This window comes from Rhinoderma darwinii, chromosome 1, assembly GCF_050947455.1.
Source record: "Rhinoderma darwinii isolate aRhiDar2 chromosome 1, aRhiDar2.hap1, whole genome shotgun sequence".
Lineage (NCBI taxonomy): Eukaryota > Metazoa > Chordata > Amphibia > Anura > Rhinodermatidae > Rhinoderma > Rhinoderma darwinii.
This window is the reverse complement of record NC_134687.1, coordinates 110202558-110219128: the sequence shown is the minus strand read 5'-3', so window position 1 is coordinate 110219128 and position 16571 is coordinate 110202558. Positions and strand designations below refer to the sequence as shown.

Genomic DNA, 16571 nt, shown 5'->3' with positions numbered 1-16571 from the left:
GTGCTGTCTAAGACAGCACCCATCACCACCAACGTCCTCTAGGGAGGTGGCAGTGATGCTACCTCTAGGAGTGCTCTGCTTGGTCGGTCTGTAATGACCAACCAATCAGGCACCGGCGGGTGTTATGATTACCGACACCGCTCGACACGCCGCCATTCCGGTATGAGGCATGGTGCAGTGCGGTTAAGAAACTGTCTGCTGCAGTTTTGCTGGGATTTGTAGTGCGATCTGCACTACTGTGTAAAAAATAAGAAAGTGCTTTTTTGCTACTGCTGTCTGATCACCAGCAGTCTTTTTTTTATTATTGTGATCAGACAGATTTTTTTGGCCCTTTCCCTGACCTTGGGCCTGTCCCTGTCCCTGTCCCACCCCACTATCTACCTGCGTGCACCCTGCGGCCACAGACTGCTGATTAGTTATCAGCATCTGTGGTAATTTGTTGACGCAGGTTTTTTTTTTTGATCTTTTTATATTTTTTTCACCCGCACCTTTCGGTAGTATGCGTTCTGCGCTGCGTGCTGATCAGTGACACACATCACTGATCGGCATCTTTTCTGGTTCAGGTTTTTTTTTCTAAAACCGTTTAAAAGAAAAAATAGAATAGTAGTTAGGTGTAGCTAGTAGGTAGGGAGTTAGGGTAGCATACGCTAGCGTTAGAAACGTTAATTTACTGACGGACGTTCAGTTTTTTTCTAACTGACGTTCATACAGTAAATTTTACATAACGTAGATTTACTGTTTTAGTCTAATTTTTTTACTGTTTTAGTTTAAGTTTATTCTAATTTAGTCTCACTTTTTTTAGATCTGCCTATTCTTTTTTCAAATTTTAATTTCTGTTCACTATTCACGTGTAAAAACACCACACCCACACACACACACACACACACACACACACACACACACACACACACCCCCCCACACACACCCTTGTGTAAAAATAAAAGTTAATTACACGTGTTAAAACACCGCACACCCCCTGTAATAAATTAAAATGTCTCAATAATCCAGAAGGATGTATTCAGTCGAGGAGGCATATACCATCATTGCCTCTGACACTGATATGGCCAGCGAGGGAGACTAGGAATATGCCCCACTCCTTTTTGTTTCCTCCTCTTCCTCTTTCCCCAGTGATGAGGAACGCCCCCAAAGGTGACCCAGGAGAGCAGCTGAGGCAACCTCAATGATTGATCCCGTGTGGACTCCATCCCCCTGAAAATTATGAGCCTCAAATTCCAGATTTTATAGGCAGCTCAGGAATTCGGTTTGAGACAGCAGGCCTCACAGAAATTGACATTTTTCAAGGTCTTTTTCTCTGAGGAGTTTGTTTAATTTAATGGTAGCCCAGACGATTCTCTACGCCAGGGGTCTCAAGCACGCGGCCCGCGGGCCGCATGCGGCCCCTGGGGCTGTCATCTGCAGCCCGCAGGACACAGAGCCGCTAGTACAGGCTCTGCTCCGAAACTCTGGAATTCCCTGACATCACTGTCCACATATGAACAGCGATGTCTGGGGCTTCCCCAGAGCCGGAGTCCCGGGCAGAGTGCTAGTACAGGCTCTGTTCCGGGACTCTGTGGAATTCCCTGACATCGCTGTCCATATATGGACAGTGTGTCAGGGTCTTACCCAGAGTGGAGTCCCTAGTATAGGCTCTGCTCTGGGGAAGCCTCTGACATCACTGTCCATACATCGACAATGATGGCAGGGGTTTCCCCAGAGCAGGAGTCCCAGTGATGTCAGGAGCACAGCTGGAGTCCCAGGAAGAGCCCACTAGCGCTCTGCCCACGACTCCAGCTCTGGGGTTGCCCCTGACATCTCTGTCCATATATGGACAGTGATGTCAGGAGCAGAGCTGGAATCCCAGGCTGCACTCACAACTCTACTATTATATCATGTACTTTACTCCAGTCACATCCAGAGCTGCAGTCACCACTCTACTGTAACATGTTATACTCCAGTCACATCCAGAGCTGCACTCACAACTCTACTGTAACATCATGTACTATACTCCAGAGATATACACAGCTACACTCACAACTCTACTGCAAGATCAGTAGATGCAGATGCAAACATCTTGTCTTATACTTCAAACAAATTCAGAGCTCCCGTCACAACTCTACTATTATATATTGTGCTATACTCCAGTCACATCCAGAGCTGTAGTCACAACTCTACTGTAACATCATGTCCCATACTCCAGTCACATCCAGTGCTGCAGTCACAACTGTACTGTAACATCAGGTCCCATACTCCAAACAAATCCAGAGCTGCAGTCACAAATCTACTGTAGTTCGAGTGCTAGAAGCGGCTCTGCTCCGGGACTCCAGCTCTGGGCAAGACCCTGACATCACTGTGGTAGCATCTGCGGAGGGCACTGTGGCCTTATCTAGGGGTGTGTTGCATTATCTACAGAGGGCACTGTGGCAGCATCTACAGAGGGCACTGTGGCAGCATCTACAGAGGGCACTGTGGCAGCATCCACAGAGGGCACTGTGGCAGCATCCACAGAGGGCACTGTGGCAGCATCCACAGAGGGCACTGTGGCAGCATCCACAGAGGGCACTGTGGCAGCATCCACCGAGGGCACTGTGGCAGCATCCACCGAGGGCACTGTGGCAGCATCCACCGAGGGCACTGTGGCAGCATCCACCGAGGGCACTGTGGCAGCATCCACCGAGGGCACTGTGGCAGCATCCACCGAGGGCACTGTGGCAGCATCCACCGAGGGCACTGTGGCAGCATCCACCGAGGGCACTGTGGCAGCATCCACCGAGGGCACTGTGGCAGCATCCACCGAGGGCACTGTGGCAGCATCCACCGAGGGCACTGTGGCAGCATCCACCGAGGGCACTGTGGCAGCATCCACCGAGGGCACTGTGGCAGCATCCACCGAGGGCACTGTGGCAGCATCTACCGAGGGCACTGCGGCAGCATCTAAAAAGGGGCTGCCCAATCTTGACATGTGTGTCTGCCAAACGCTGCTAACTGAGCCTCCGGACTGCATTTAGCGACACTTAAACTGGAAAACTGAACATTTTCACATTTTAAACCTAGCGGTATTATTATAGTAATGTAATGTAGTATTATTATTATAGTAATATAGTGTTATTATAGTTCAAATAACTAATTTATTAATAATAATTTTGTATTGTATCAAATTTGAAAGTAATGCGGCCCGTCAACTTCCCATTTTTTCTATATGCGGCCCACTTACCCTGCCGAGTTTGAGACCCCTGCTCTACGCCCAACAATTTTTAACCCAAAACCTCACTACATCATTTGTTATGTGGACTCCTGTAGATGCAGCGGACATGATGACATTTTGGGGTCTTGTGCTGCATATAGGACTAGTAAGGAAGCCAGAGATTAGGCAATACTGGAGTGCGGATATTTTGTACAACACCCCATCTTACCGCATGGCCATGATCCGGACACGCTTTGAAGCAATTTTAAAATAGCTTGCATTATAATGATAATGCACAGTGCCCGCCCCAGGACGACCCCACATTTGACCGTCTATTTAAAATCAGGCCAGTCATTGAACATTTCAGCACCAAATTTTCAAAGTCTACACCCCCGATTAAATATATTTCCATAGACGAGTCCCTTGTTCATTTTAAGGGGATGCTTAAATTCCGCCAATATCTGCCCTATAAGAGGGCAAGGTATGGAATTAAATTGTTCAAACTGTGTGAGAGTACATCTGGGTATACACACAGGTTTAGGGTTTATTGAACCCCAAGAATGCCCCCCCCCCCCACTGGGAGTAAGTGGGGAAAATAGTGTGGGATTTAATACAGCCATTGCTGGACAAGGGTTATCACCTTCACGTGGATAACTTCTATACCAGTATCCCACTATTTATGTGCCTTTCTGCTAGAAGTACTGCAGCCTGCGGTACTGTGTGCAAAAATCAGAGAGGCCTCACGCAAACACTGCTTAGCCAAAGCCTCAGAAGGGGTAAGAGCAGGGAACTATGTAGCGAGAACATGGTGTTCGTCAAATATAAGGACAAGAGGGATGTCCTTATATTGACCACAATTGATGGCAGCGGCAGCACCCCTGTCCCTGAATGAGGTACCACCACAGTGACCCACAAGCCAAATTGCATCCTCAGCTAAAATAAGTACATAGGTGGGGTTGATCTCGCTGATCAAGTACTGAAGCCTTATAGTGCCCTACGGAAAACAAAGACATGGTACAAAAAGCTGGCCGTGCACATTATACAGATGGCATTGTATAACGCTTACGTGCTATCCCAATGTGCAGGCCGGACATGGACATTCCTTAACTTTCAAGATGTGGTTATCAAGGCACTTCTAGTTAGGAACCAGGCAGGGGAGGGCCCAAGCACATTAGCTGGTAGCGTTGGTCCACGTATTGTACCAGGGCAACATTTCCCAAGTGAAGTGCCGCAAATTGCAAAGAGAAGAAGGACGCAAAAAAGGTGCAGAGTGTGTTCCATAAGGGGAATTAGAAAAGACACTATTTACCACTGTGAAACCTGCCCCGAAAAACCAGGCCTGTGTATCAAGATTGCATTTAAAGCGTACCACCCATCCATAAATTAGTAATTTCTTCCTTCATTTACCCCTTTATTATACCAAAAGCAACATTGCGTCCACACACACATCCTGCTAAATCCTAGCTTCAAAAGTCAAATGGCGCTTCTGAGCCCTGTCGTGTGTCCAAATAGCCGTTTATGGCCACATGTGGGGTATTTTTTTACTCGGGAGAAATTGCTTTACAAATGTTGTGGCGCTTTTTCTCCTTTAGTCCTTGTGGAAATGAGAAAAAAATTGCTAAACCTACATTTTCTTTGAAAAAATTTAGATGTTCATTTTCACAGCCTACTTCCAATATTTTCTGCAAAAAAACCTGTGGGGTCAAAATGCTCACTATACTCCTAGATAATTTTCTCAAAGGGTGTAGTTTCCAAAATGGGTTTTGAAAATGTGAAATGTCCTCCGCAAACCATTCCTGCTAAATTTGAGCTCCAAAAGCCAAATAGCGCTCTTTCCCTTCTAAGCCCTGCCTTGTTTCCAAACAGCCCTTTATGACCACGTGTGGTGTATTGTTTTACTTGGGAGAAATTGCTTTACAAACACTGCAGTGATTTTTCTCCTTTAGTCTTTGTGGAAATGAGAAAAAATTAGCTAAACCTACATTTTCTTTGAAAAAAATGTAGATTTTCATTTTCACGGCGTACTTCCAATGATTTCTGAAAAAAACCTGTGGGATCAAAATGCTCACTATACCCTTAGATAATTTCCTTTTGGGAGATTTCCACTGTTTTGGCACTGCAAGAGCCCTTCAAACCCGTCATGGTGCCTAAAATATATTCTAATAAAAAGGACTCCCCAAAATTCCCTAAGTTCTCATTTGCTTCTGAGGCCTGTGCTTCAGTACATTACCACACTAGGGCCACATGTGGGATATTTCCTAAAACTGCAGAACCTGGGCAATAATTATTGAGATGTGTTTCTCTGGTAAAACTTTCTGTTACAAAAAAAAATGGATTAAAAGTGAATTTCTGAAAAAATATTAAATTTGTAAATTTCACCTCTGCGTTGCTTTAATTCCTGTGAAACGTCCAAAAGGGTTAAGAAACTTTCTAAATGCTGTTTTGAATACTTTGAAGGGTGAGGTTTTTTAAATGGGATGATTTATTGGGGCTTTCTAACATATAAGGCCCTCAAAGACACTTCACAACTGAACTTGTCCCTGTAAAAATAGCCTTTTGAAATTGTCTTGTAAATGTGAGAAATTGCTGCTAAAGTTCTAAGCCTTGTAACGTCCTGGAAAAATAAAAGGATGCTCAAAAAACGATGCAAACATAAAGTAGATATATGGGGGATGTTAATTAGCAACAATTTTGTGTGGTATAACTGTCTGTCTTACAAGCAAATAAATTAAAATTTATAAAAATTAACATTTTTGCCTAAATGTTGGTGTTTTTCACAATTAAATACTGAATGTATCAACCAAATTTTACCACTAACCTAAAGTACAATGTGTCACGAGAAAACAATCTCAGAATCGCTTGGATAGGTGAAAGCATTCAGAAGATTTTACCACATAAAATGAAACATGTCAGATTTGAAAAATGAGGCTCTGCAGGAAGGCCAAAAGTGGCCAAAGCGGAAAGGGGTTAAAGAGCACTGCACAGGAAATGTGCATCTGATTGTCAAAGAAAGCCAGACTCCCCACAAAAAAGATGGTTTATTACTGTATGTGCTTTACAAATTGCTACATACATAATACAATCAGCGCATGATCTCTACGTTCCCTGCATGTCGTAGAGCTACTGCGTGTTTGATAGTAATGCTTCTGTTTGTTGGTTTTCGTTTGTTTCCATTCTGTAAAGTGAAAAGGAAATGTTACGGAAACCAACTGAAACGGAAGCATTACCATTGAAATCAATGGTAATGCAAACGGAAGTTATAGTTTCCGTTTGGCTTTCTGCTCCTCTGACTGAATGGAACGGAATGGATGAACCCGTCGCTGATGTGAACAGGCCATGCAGTGCCTCACCTTTTCCTGCTCCCGGTCTCCCTCTGCTCTTCTGCCTAACCAACTGCCTCTATGTGCCAGGCAGATTCAATGAGAGGACACCGTATAATGATGATCTGCCGGGGGACTCCAGCCCTGGAGAAGTTTCTGATGTCACTGCTCATAACCAGGGCGGAGTCCCAATATTGTGCCAAGAGGGGGCAGTATAGCGACGTATCCTTCTGTATACCTATACATTGGGATACGTTGCAACTTTCTGTCGAGGTATACATTGGGAATACTCCCGACATATACCTCTGATAGGAGGCTCCAAGCGTGATGTGTAGGATGCCTTGCATGTGCATTGTTACAGACAGGCGAGTTGCACACATGTAATTAATGCTGTTTTTTTGTAGGTGTGGGAGTATTAAACGGATTGCTGTATGCAGTTGGAGGCCATGATGGTCCATTAGTTAGAAAAAGCGTTGAGGTTTTTGACCCCTCTGCTAATCTGTGGAAACCGGTTGCTGACATGAATATGTGCCGGAGAAATGCAGGTATGTTCTATAAAAAGGCTATCAACGCTAGAAAATACATCTAATTTCTGCCTACATTTCATAGGGAAGATTTACGAAGACTGCCTCATACCCAAGTCTTAACTTTTTGCTCCACTGGAGTAAGATGCAACAGATTTATTGATCTGACACATCTTTCCATTGGCTGTGCGCCATTCGTTCCCCCTCCTTCATCAGATATAAATGAAATGGCCACGCACACTTCTGGGCCTTTTTGCGACTTTTCTACGCTGGAAAACTGGTGTAGAAAGGTTGTAAAATTCCCCCCATAGTTTCCGTCAAGCTAAGCTCTGTTCGTTTTAGCGGGCTCTCCCATGCTTGTAAAACAACTGTGGTCACCTATCCGTTTTTTTTACTGAAAAAATAGCATCACTGCAGGGTAATAAAAACAGTTAACCTGCCTCATTGAAAGCTTCCATTTTGTTAGTCAAGGCAAGATATCAGGTCTGAACAGAGACATCCTCCGGTGTGAGGATCCTGAGAGACTCCTTCTCCCTGACCGCTGTTATCAACCTCTATTTGTTTTTACTGTTTGTGTGTTGCACATTAACATTGCGCTGTACAAGTTCAGTCAGGTTTATTGTATGCCAGAGGTCAGCAACCTTCGGCATTCCCTCTGGTGTGAAACTACAATTCAAAGCATGCCCTGACAGCCTTTGGCTGGAATAATAAAGCCTTTGGCTGTCAGGGCATGCTGGGAGTTGTAGTTTCAGAACAGCTGGAGTGCAGAAGGTTGCTGACCCCTGTTGTTTGCTGTACAGCCTTCTGTCTTTATATAATAGTATAATACATGTTTCATTGTTTCTATTATAAAATATCAATTATTAAGTGTTTTTATGAGGTATCATTCTGTATCATGGCCTTGACTTATCTGCACAGATTGTTGCATTCTGAGATTGTATAGAATACAACCAATGCTTATCTGCTTATTCAAGGAACAGATATTAGAGTTACATTTTTGCATTAAGGGAAGCTAGAGCTTAATTCCTTGGGGCCCCTGCAGTGTAGGAAATGTATAATGTAAAAAAGTGCTTGTTGCCAGGGAGCTGCTTGTCCGGAATTTGACTGCTACTATACATACGCTAAAGTTAGGCCTCACATTAGCGTCGGGTTCTGTTTGGGGTTTCCGTCCATCCATTCCGTCAAAGGAAAAGATGAACGTAAAGCCAAATGGAAACCAAAGCTCCCATTTGCATTACCACTGATTTCAATTGTAATAATCCGGTGTCCCTTTGTGCGCACACACCAGAAGAGGACATCAATGCACAAGCGCAGGATTTTGTGTCCTGGCGGAAGGCGAGAAGCTGTCTATCAAACGTAATGAGGCGGGGTAAACTTGGGAAGACTTGAGGAATGAAGATATGACTCTCTTCAAACGAAAATATTCTCTTTTATGTTCATTAGCATACGGTGCGGGAACACTAAAAAGCTGAATACTAAAGCTAAGAAGCCAACTAAGAAGATAATTATGGGTTATATAGAAATGCTTTTTCCCCCACTACCACCAGGTATTGCTGGTTTAATAGGTGAAATACTGGTGACGGGTTCCCTTTAAATATACACATACATTAGGAACAATTTCATAATAAGGCCCCATGCACACGGCCGCAATTCCCCCGAAAATCCACGGGAGAATTGTGTCCCCATTCATTCATATGGGCCCATGCACACGACCGCAGAAAGAACGGGCAAGTCTTATTACGGTCGTGTTCTGCGGTCCAGGCTCATAGCAAATAATGGCCGCGGCCATGTGCATGACCTGCGATTTGTGAGCGGCTTGCAGGTGACACTCCGTGGCCGGCCGACCCGAAAATCACGGCCGTGCACATGGCTACGGTCGTGTGCATGAGGCCTAAGTCAGTTAATCTATCAGCATGTTTGAGGAGTGTGGGAGGAAACTGGAGAACCTGGAGGAAACTCATACAAACCTAAGCTGAATTCTGATCAAATCAAAGTTTATTTTATTTGATCAAAATTCCACCTAGATGAGCTTTAAGGAGAAGACAGGAGGGGCTGGAGACGGATGAAGCAAGTAGCCTGTGTAACGACATTGATAGTGAACGGTATCCAGCAGCTTGCATTGTATTGGAATACATACAAGCTGCAGAAGCAAAACGGTTGAGGATTTAAACCAATTATTTTCAACCTATTAGATAATAAAAAATGCTGCGAATGTGTCTAGAGCCTTTAATGGCCGCATTGTGTAGGGAAACCTTTATTTTCTTTCACTTTCTTTTTTTAAAATAACAGGTGTTTGTGCGGTTGACGGCATGTTATATGTTGTCGGAGGTGATGATGGGTCTTGTAATTTGGCATCAGTGGAATATTATACCCAAGCGACTGACAAATGGACACTTTTGCCCTCTTGTATGAGCACAGGGAGAAGTTATGCAGGTAAATAAAACTCTATCTTCATATAAGCCACACATTAAATAGTCTTTAACCCCTTAATGACCAGCCTATTTTAGACCTTAATGACCAAGCCATTTTTTACGTTTTTCCATTTTTGCATTCCAAGAGCTATAACTTTTTTATTTTTGTGTCGACATAGCTGTATAAGGTCTTGTTTTTTGCGGGACAAGTTGTATTTTTTAATAGCACCATTTTTAGGTACATATTATTTATTGATTAACTTTTATTAACTTTTTTTGGGGGGGGGGGATAGAAAAAAATCTGAAATGTCGCCACTTTTTTTTGCGTCCTAAATCTACGCCGTTTACCATGTGCTATAAATAACACAATAACTTTATTCAGCGGGTTGTTACGATTGCAGCGATACCAAATTTGTATCGTTTTTGTATGTTTTGCTACTTTTACACAGTAAAAAACGCTTTTTTTTTCAAAATTATTTGTTTTTGTGTCTCCATATTTGAAGAGCCGTAACGTTTTTATTTTTTCGCCGATGCAGTTGTATGAGGGCTTTTTTTTTGCGAGAAGACTTGTAGTTTTTATTGGTACCATTTTGGAGTAGATGCGACTTTTTGATCACTTTTTAATCACATTTTTTTTAAAGTCAGGATTCACAGAAAACAGGAATTTTTCCGTCGTTTTTTATTTCATTTTTTACGGCGTTCACCGTGCGGGTTAAGTAATGTAATATATTTATAGTCGGGGTCGTTACGGACGCGGCGATACCAAATATGTGTAACTTTTTAACTTTATTTTGGTTTTTTAATACTAAAGCAGTTTGTAAGGGGAAAAAGTGTTTTTCATTTTTTTTTCAAAGTTTTTTTTTTATTAACTTTATTAAACTTTTTTTTTTACTTTTTTACTAGTCCCACTAGGGGACTTCACTATGCGATCCTCCGATCGCTATTATAATACACTGCAATACTCTTGTATTGCAGTATATTACTGCCTGTCCGTTTAAAACGGACAGGCATCTGCTAGGTCATGCCTCCGGCATGATCTAGCAGGCATTCATTACAGGCAGACCTGGGGGCCTTTATTAGGCCCCCGGCTGCCATGGGAGACACAGAAACTCGGCGATCGTATCGCCGGGTGTCGGTGGGAGAGAGAGGGAGCTCCCTCCCTCTCTCCAAAACCACTCAGATGCGGTGCTCGCTATTGAGCACCGCATCTGAGGGGTTAAACGGGTGCCTCTAGCAGCTGAGAGCAGGGAGATTAGACAGCTCCCTGCTCTGTTTACTTATTCCGATGCCGCGACGTAAAAAGTCTATGGCATCGGAATAAGGCCCGTTAGTGACCGACGTAAAAAGACTATGGGCCGGTCACTAACGGGTTAAAGAACTCTGGCCTGTATGTTATTAACAGAGGTCTGTGATATTTATAGCAAATCAGTTCATTGTGCTATATTTTACTGGAATGGGTGATGTATACAGACAGTTTCTGCTGAGAATAAGTTCATTAAAAAAAAATTATTCTTCAGAATATAAAACTTTGTGTCGAATCTATTGGCCAATCTATGGAGAAAATATCCTAATTTCAGCAAATTTTTAAGAAAATGGAAAAAGCATTGCTGCTATTTGGTTCTATTAAAAAAAAAAGAATCCACGAATGTGATATAGACCAAAAAAAAAAGGACTGAACAATGCATTTGTCCGTGATTTAATGACGTTCGTTCTTAATGCACATTTGTTAATTTGCATTTAAAAATATAAAACTGCTTTAGACATTGACATAGCACAAAAAACAGATCTAGTAAAACTAGAGAAATAAGATCCTTATGGAACGAATGCTATATAAACATTTTGGAATATGGTTCTGTTCACACACAGCGTGTTTTAGGACGTTTTTTTGAAGCCAGATGTGCTCTTTGTACAGTATTTATCACTGTAGACTTCAAATGCCTATTTTTAAACCGTGATCCTGGCCTAAATCCTATAGAAATGAATAGCATCCTTTAAGCAGATCTGTTCCATTCTTTTCTTTTTGTACAAAACACGAAATATAGTCTCTAATCTGCACTACGGTTATTTTGACGGCCATTTTCAATTGAAATGTTATGATTTTTGGAATAATAGAGCACATATCTTGCTATTTCTCTATGTTGGAGAGTAGAACTGACAATCCCCGATTGAGCCGTCAGATAATACAGTGTACATACAGTATGTTTTTAGTAACAAGTGGTTTTCCATTTTTTTCCAATGTTCTATATAAGTAATCCATTTCCCTTCTTAATATTGTTTGTGTTTTCTCTTTTCTCTGTAGGTGTTACAGTTATTGATAAGCCATTATGATCTGAGCTTTTGTCTTTAGACAGCGCTGGTATAAAGTGAAGTGTAGCATTACTTCCTTGCTTGTTGACTACAAGCTGCGGCAGAGAAAATTAAAGGCTTTTCGTCTGCAGTAAAGCGCAGCAGCCGCCAGAAGATTACCCTAGGTTGAAGGATTGCTCAGAGCTCTTCTGTGATATATGGATTTTGATACAGTTTGTGAAACGACACAATTCTTGCTTCCCAACTGTGACAAAAGAAAAAAATCTATAATAATAAAGCTGCTTTCATGTCACCCAGCTCTTGCTGACCACGGTTGACTAAAGGATGTCTTTATAAAGAAGGATTTCAAGTGACGTGTATTTGGTGGGGTGAAGTGGACTCGGCATTATAGTGAAGTCAATCTTTTTGGGATCTACATTGGTTAGGAGTCCTATATTCACATACAAGGAGGCTTTTTTTCAGCTATGTGAACAGAATCTGAACTGTGTGTGTGTGTCTGTGCATACGTGTACTGTAGAATTGTAATTGCTGCTTTTTCAAAGCGGTCCAACTGTTGGGTTACTGCACTATTTATATTGGGCACAGTCCTTGGAAATTTGCCAGTACTGTTGTGAGACAGAGTTGTATTTTTTTTTATATGTATATTTAAAACGTGCCACGTGATCTAGTCAGTGGTATTTGAGAGGGGGGTTGTACAAGAAGCATTGCCAAATGTTTTTATAGCAAAAATAAATTATGAATCAATGATTATTTATGACGTGGTTTGTATAAATTTGCACAAATTTCATTGTAATTCCTTTATCTGTGTAAAGGAGTTTTATAGCATGGCGATGATTTTCAGTTTTACATATAAGCTTGTGGATCTCAATATGCATGATGTATTGAAGTATTTGTCAATGTAGTTAAATGATTTTACATGAATGGCATAAATCTGCTGCCTGGAAGCATTTATACCAGATCTGTTTTGCTATGAACAATAATGGGGTTCCTTTTTGACACTCACAAATGTACGTTCAATTGATTACATATTTCTTTCAATAAAATTTTTGTATCACAATATGACTGTTTTGATTTTGACTGGTAGATAAATCAATGATATACGGAGGCAGTTATTTCTTAGGCCTCATGCACACGACCGTAGCCATGTGCACGGTCGTGATTTTAGGGTCGGCCGGCAGCGGAGTGTCAGCCGCGAGCCGTGTACATGGCCGCGGCCATTATTTTCAATGAGGCCATGCACGGGCCGTGGAAACCATGGTCGTGTGCATGGGTCCATAGAAATTAATAGGGCCACAAATCCCGTGGATTTTCGGGGGAATTGCGGCTGCAAAAGCACGTTCGTGTGCATGGGGCCTCAGAGAGGTCCCTACATTGGAAACATAGGGGGAATTTAGTAAGGCATTTGCGCCTGTTCTATGGCATAAAAAAGTAGCAAATTATGGCACACGTCATTTTTGCAGCTTTTCTCCTCTCGCCACTTTTAAAAAGTCGGTGGGGCTAACTGAGGGGGTGGCCAGCAAGTTTCCAGCAGAAACGCTTTTTAAAGTCAGAACATTTTCAAATTGCAGCGCAAATCTATGCCTGCCCATAGCAGGCGTAGATTTTATTTTCTGTCTTTAGGACTTTATGAAGTTGCGTGCGCCTCATAAAAGATTTAGAGCATTTTGTTTGACAGGCATATGAAACGATAGCTTTAATAAATTGCACCCCCATAATGTTTGAAAAAAAAGCACAAAATATTTGAATTACAAGAAATAAAAAACTATGTAATCCCCGGCTTTTCGGTTTGGAGTCCGCGGCACTAATGAACATGCTGTGAATTTTTACATAAATAAAATACCCCATTCACATGCATTACTTCCATATTATCATAAGGCAAGGGCTACACAGCTTCTTCTTTTTTTTTTTTTATAAGATTTTTTTTTCAATGAGGCGATTTTCAAGAGATTTTTTAAGCAATTTTAAGGGCCGGTTCACATCAGCGTTTGCTTTCCGTTCAGGGGTTCCGTCGTGGAACCCTGCAAAGGAAAGTCAGACGGAAACCTTAGCTTCCATTTGCATCGCCATTGATATCAATGGTGACGGAAACATTGCTAATGGTTTCCGTTTGTCACCGTTCCGGCAGGTTTCCATTTTTTTAACGGAATCAATAGCGCAGTCGACTGAAACGGCGGAAACCTCCGACGGAACCCATCAATGGAAAGCCAACGCTGATGTGAACAGGCCCTAAGTTTTTTTATGGAGGAAAAAAGTAGCTGCTACTTTTTAAAATTGCTCAGAAATCCCAGAATGTAGCAATTAGAAAAAATAAATTGCTAATGACTCGCTTAACTGTAGCGATTTTGAGGAGCGTTCCAAGCTACTCAATGCATCTCTAGTGATCGCGATGTCATAGAAAATACGTCTAGTTGTAGCCATAGCCCAAGGGTGCTACGTATTTTACCCGTGAGGCCAATTACCGCTCAGCAAAACCGCATAACCGATTAATGCAATGCGTTTTTTTGCCCCACGGCTCCTACAGTTCTTGCAACTTCATTCACCTTTATAAATCTACAAGAAACAGATGCTATAAAGACAGGAAGTATACAAGAAATAGAAAAATCTTTATTGAATTACATGATAAAAGCACAATAAATAAAATGAAAAATCCATAGACCAACAGATAAAAAGGACGATGCGCTCTGCATCTTAAGAATAAACAGCGGGTACAAAATGTGCCGATAAAACACCCTCCAAAAGAACTATATAGACCAAAATAAAGTAATTATATATAAATGCAAAAAGGTGCTGTATGAGCACATGAGGTATGCATGTTGGGGCGGACATTTGCTGTGTTGTCTCTCCTGGATCCATAATGGGTATGATCTATCCCTTTGATATGCTTATGCACTCCTCTGTGTAACCGTTCTCCTCCAGGCCTATATTGACCTATTACATGCTTTAACACTGCATGCCTCATGTGCTCATACAGCACCTTTTTGCATTTATATGTGGTTACTTTATTTTGGTCTATATAGTTCTTTAGGAGGGTGTTTTATCGGCACATTTTGTACCCGCTGTTTATTCTTCCTTTTTAGCTGTTGGTCTATGGATTTTTTATTTTATTTATTGTGCTTTTATCATGTAATTCAATAAAGATTTTTCTATTTCTTGTATACTTCCTGTCTTTATAGCATCTGTTTCTTGTAGGTTTATTTATATTCATCTGTGATGCTTTTTGGGTTCACATCCTAAGATCAGCCCATATATATTACATATATTGATTATTTAATTTGGGCTATTGGATCCTTGCTGCATTTTTGGTTAAGTAATTAACTTCATTTACCTGTAGAAGCTGTGTGGCCAAAAAAACTCAATGCAAAACCGCAATAAAACACGCACGGTTTCGACCATTCAGCACGTGTGAGAGCACCCTAAATCCACAACTAGGTAAATGTGGTTTAACCCTATAATGACCGGGCTGGAAAAATGTTTGTTTTTGCCTCTCTTCCATTTCAGCAGCCAAAACCCTTTTTTTCATTGACGTGGCTGTGTGAGGCCTTGTTTTATGCGGGACAAATTGTATTTATTTATTTTTGTGCAGTTTGGGGTAGAAAATATTGACTCTAAGTTATATCATTTATTTTTATGGCGTGACTATAGGAAAAAGCGATTCTTTTTACATTATGAATAAATTACCATATTAACTGAATAAATTAGACCTTTCCAGCGGCTTAATCTGAAGAAACAGACATTTGTAAGGCCCCGTGCACATGACCGAAGAAATAGTGCGTAAATTATGGACCGTAATTACGGTCCCTTTCACTACTATTGCCCACGAACACGGTCCGCGGCCGTCAGTGCCCATAATCACGGATTGTAATTACAGGCACTGTCGTATGCATGGGGCCTTACCATGTGCACAATTTCCCCTTCAAACTTTAGGGATATGTTCACACGGCACAGATTTTCTATTTGCAAATCCACTGTGAATTTTTTTTGAAAATCTGCGTCTGAAACTCGGACTTCTGCTGCGGACTGGCCATCAGATTAACACACGGATTTACCCGATTTGTAATAGATCTAATCCACAGATTTTCAGTGCTTAATCCGCGGCACTAATGAACATACTGTGAATTTTTGCATAAATAAAATACACCATTCACATGCATTACAAGTAAGATGTTAGTGGATACCACGCCTTAATCACGACAAAATCCTAAATGTGTGAACATGGCCTAAGAATAGCCTTGAGCCAGTAGCTCCTAAATGCAGTGTGAAATCTTGAGAGGATGCAGTATATGCTGCAAAAGCATATACATACAAATATGTTTCTGTAATTGTAATGCTCTTCAGGATAGAGCATATTTAGAAAGATTTTTTTTCCACGATATGAAAGAAATATTGTGCATTTACATTGTAACCCACACATTTCTTTACCACTAACAGAGGTTTATTTCACCTGATGGAGCCGGACAATGGATTGGCTGGAACCATTCGCATTTAGTATCATAGACAAAAAGATTGTACTTCGCTAAAGTAAAATTTCTTGCTCATTAATAATAATGTTACATCTCTGGCCAGCTTTTACATTTTTAATTGAACCATATTTCCATCACTTAAAGATTTGTAGGTCTGAATAGCTTTAATAATCTGCTAAACATTGTGATTTCATAGGGTTGCTTGGACTTGCAGTCCCACTAAATGGCTGAGTATGACCCTATCTTTTGAAGTTTCAGTGCCTGTGGACTTTCCACTCCCAAAAAGTGTAATCAATTAAATAAAATAATTTTGTGCTATTTTTCTATTTATAAGATTAATCTACAGTCCTGGCCAAAGTTTTGAGACT

At 41.4% G+C, this 16571-nt stretch overlaps 1 protein-coding gene across 4 annotated transcripts in view; it reads left to right on the top strand.

The window, feature by feature from the left end:
* Window positions 1-12800, top strand: part of KLHL2 (kelch like family member 2) — a 225830-nt gene extending 213030 nt beyond the window's left edge. For all 4 annotated transcript variants that reach the window (XM_075860272.1, XM_075860275.1, XM_075860273.1 and 1 more), the window contains 3 exons: window positions 6906-7046; window positions 9315-9458; window positions 11736-12800. In XM_075860272.1, coding sequence (XP_075716387.1) covers window positions 6906-7046; window positions 9315-9458; window positions 11736-11764 — 314 coding nt within the window. In that variant the 3' untranslated portion in view covers window positions 11765-12800. The remainder of the gene's footprint in view (window positions 1-6905; window positions 7047-9314; window positions 9459-11735) is intronic.
* The last annotated feature ends 3771 nt before the right edge of the window (window positions 12801-16571 follow it).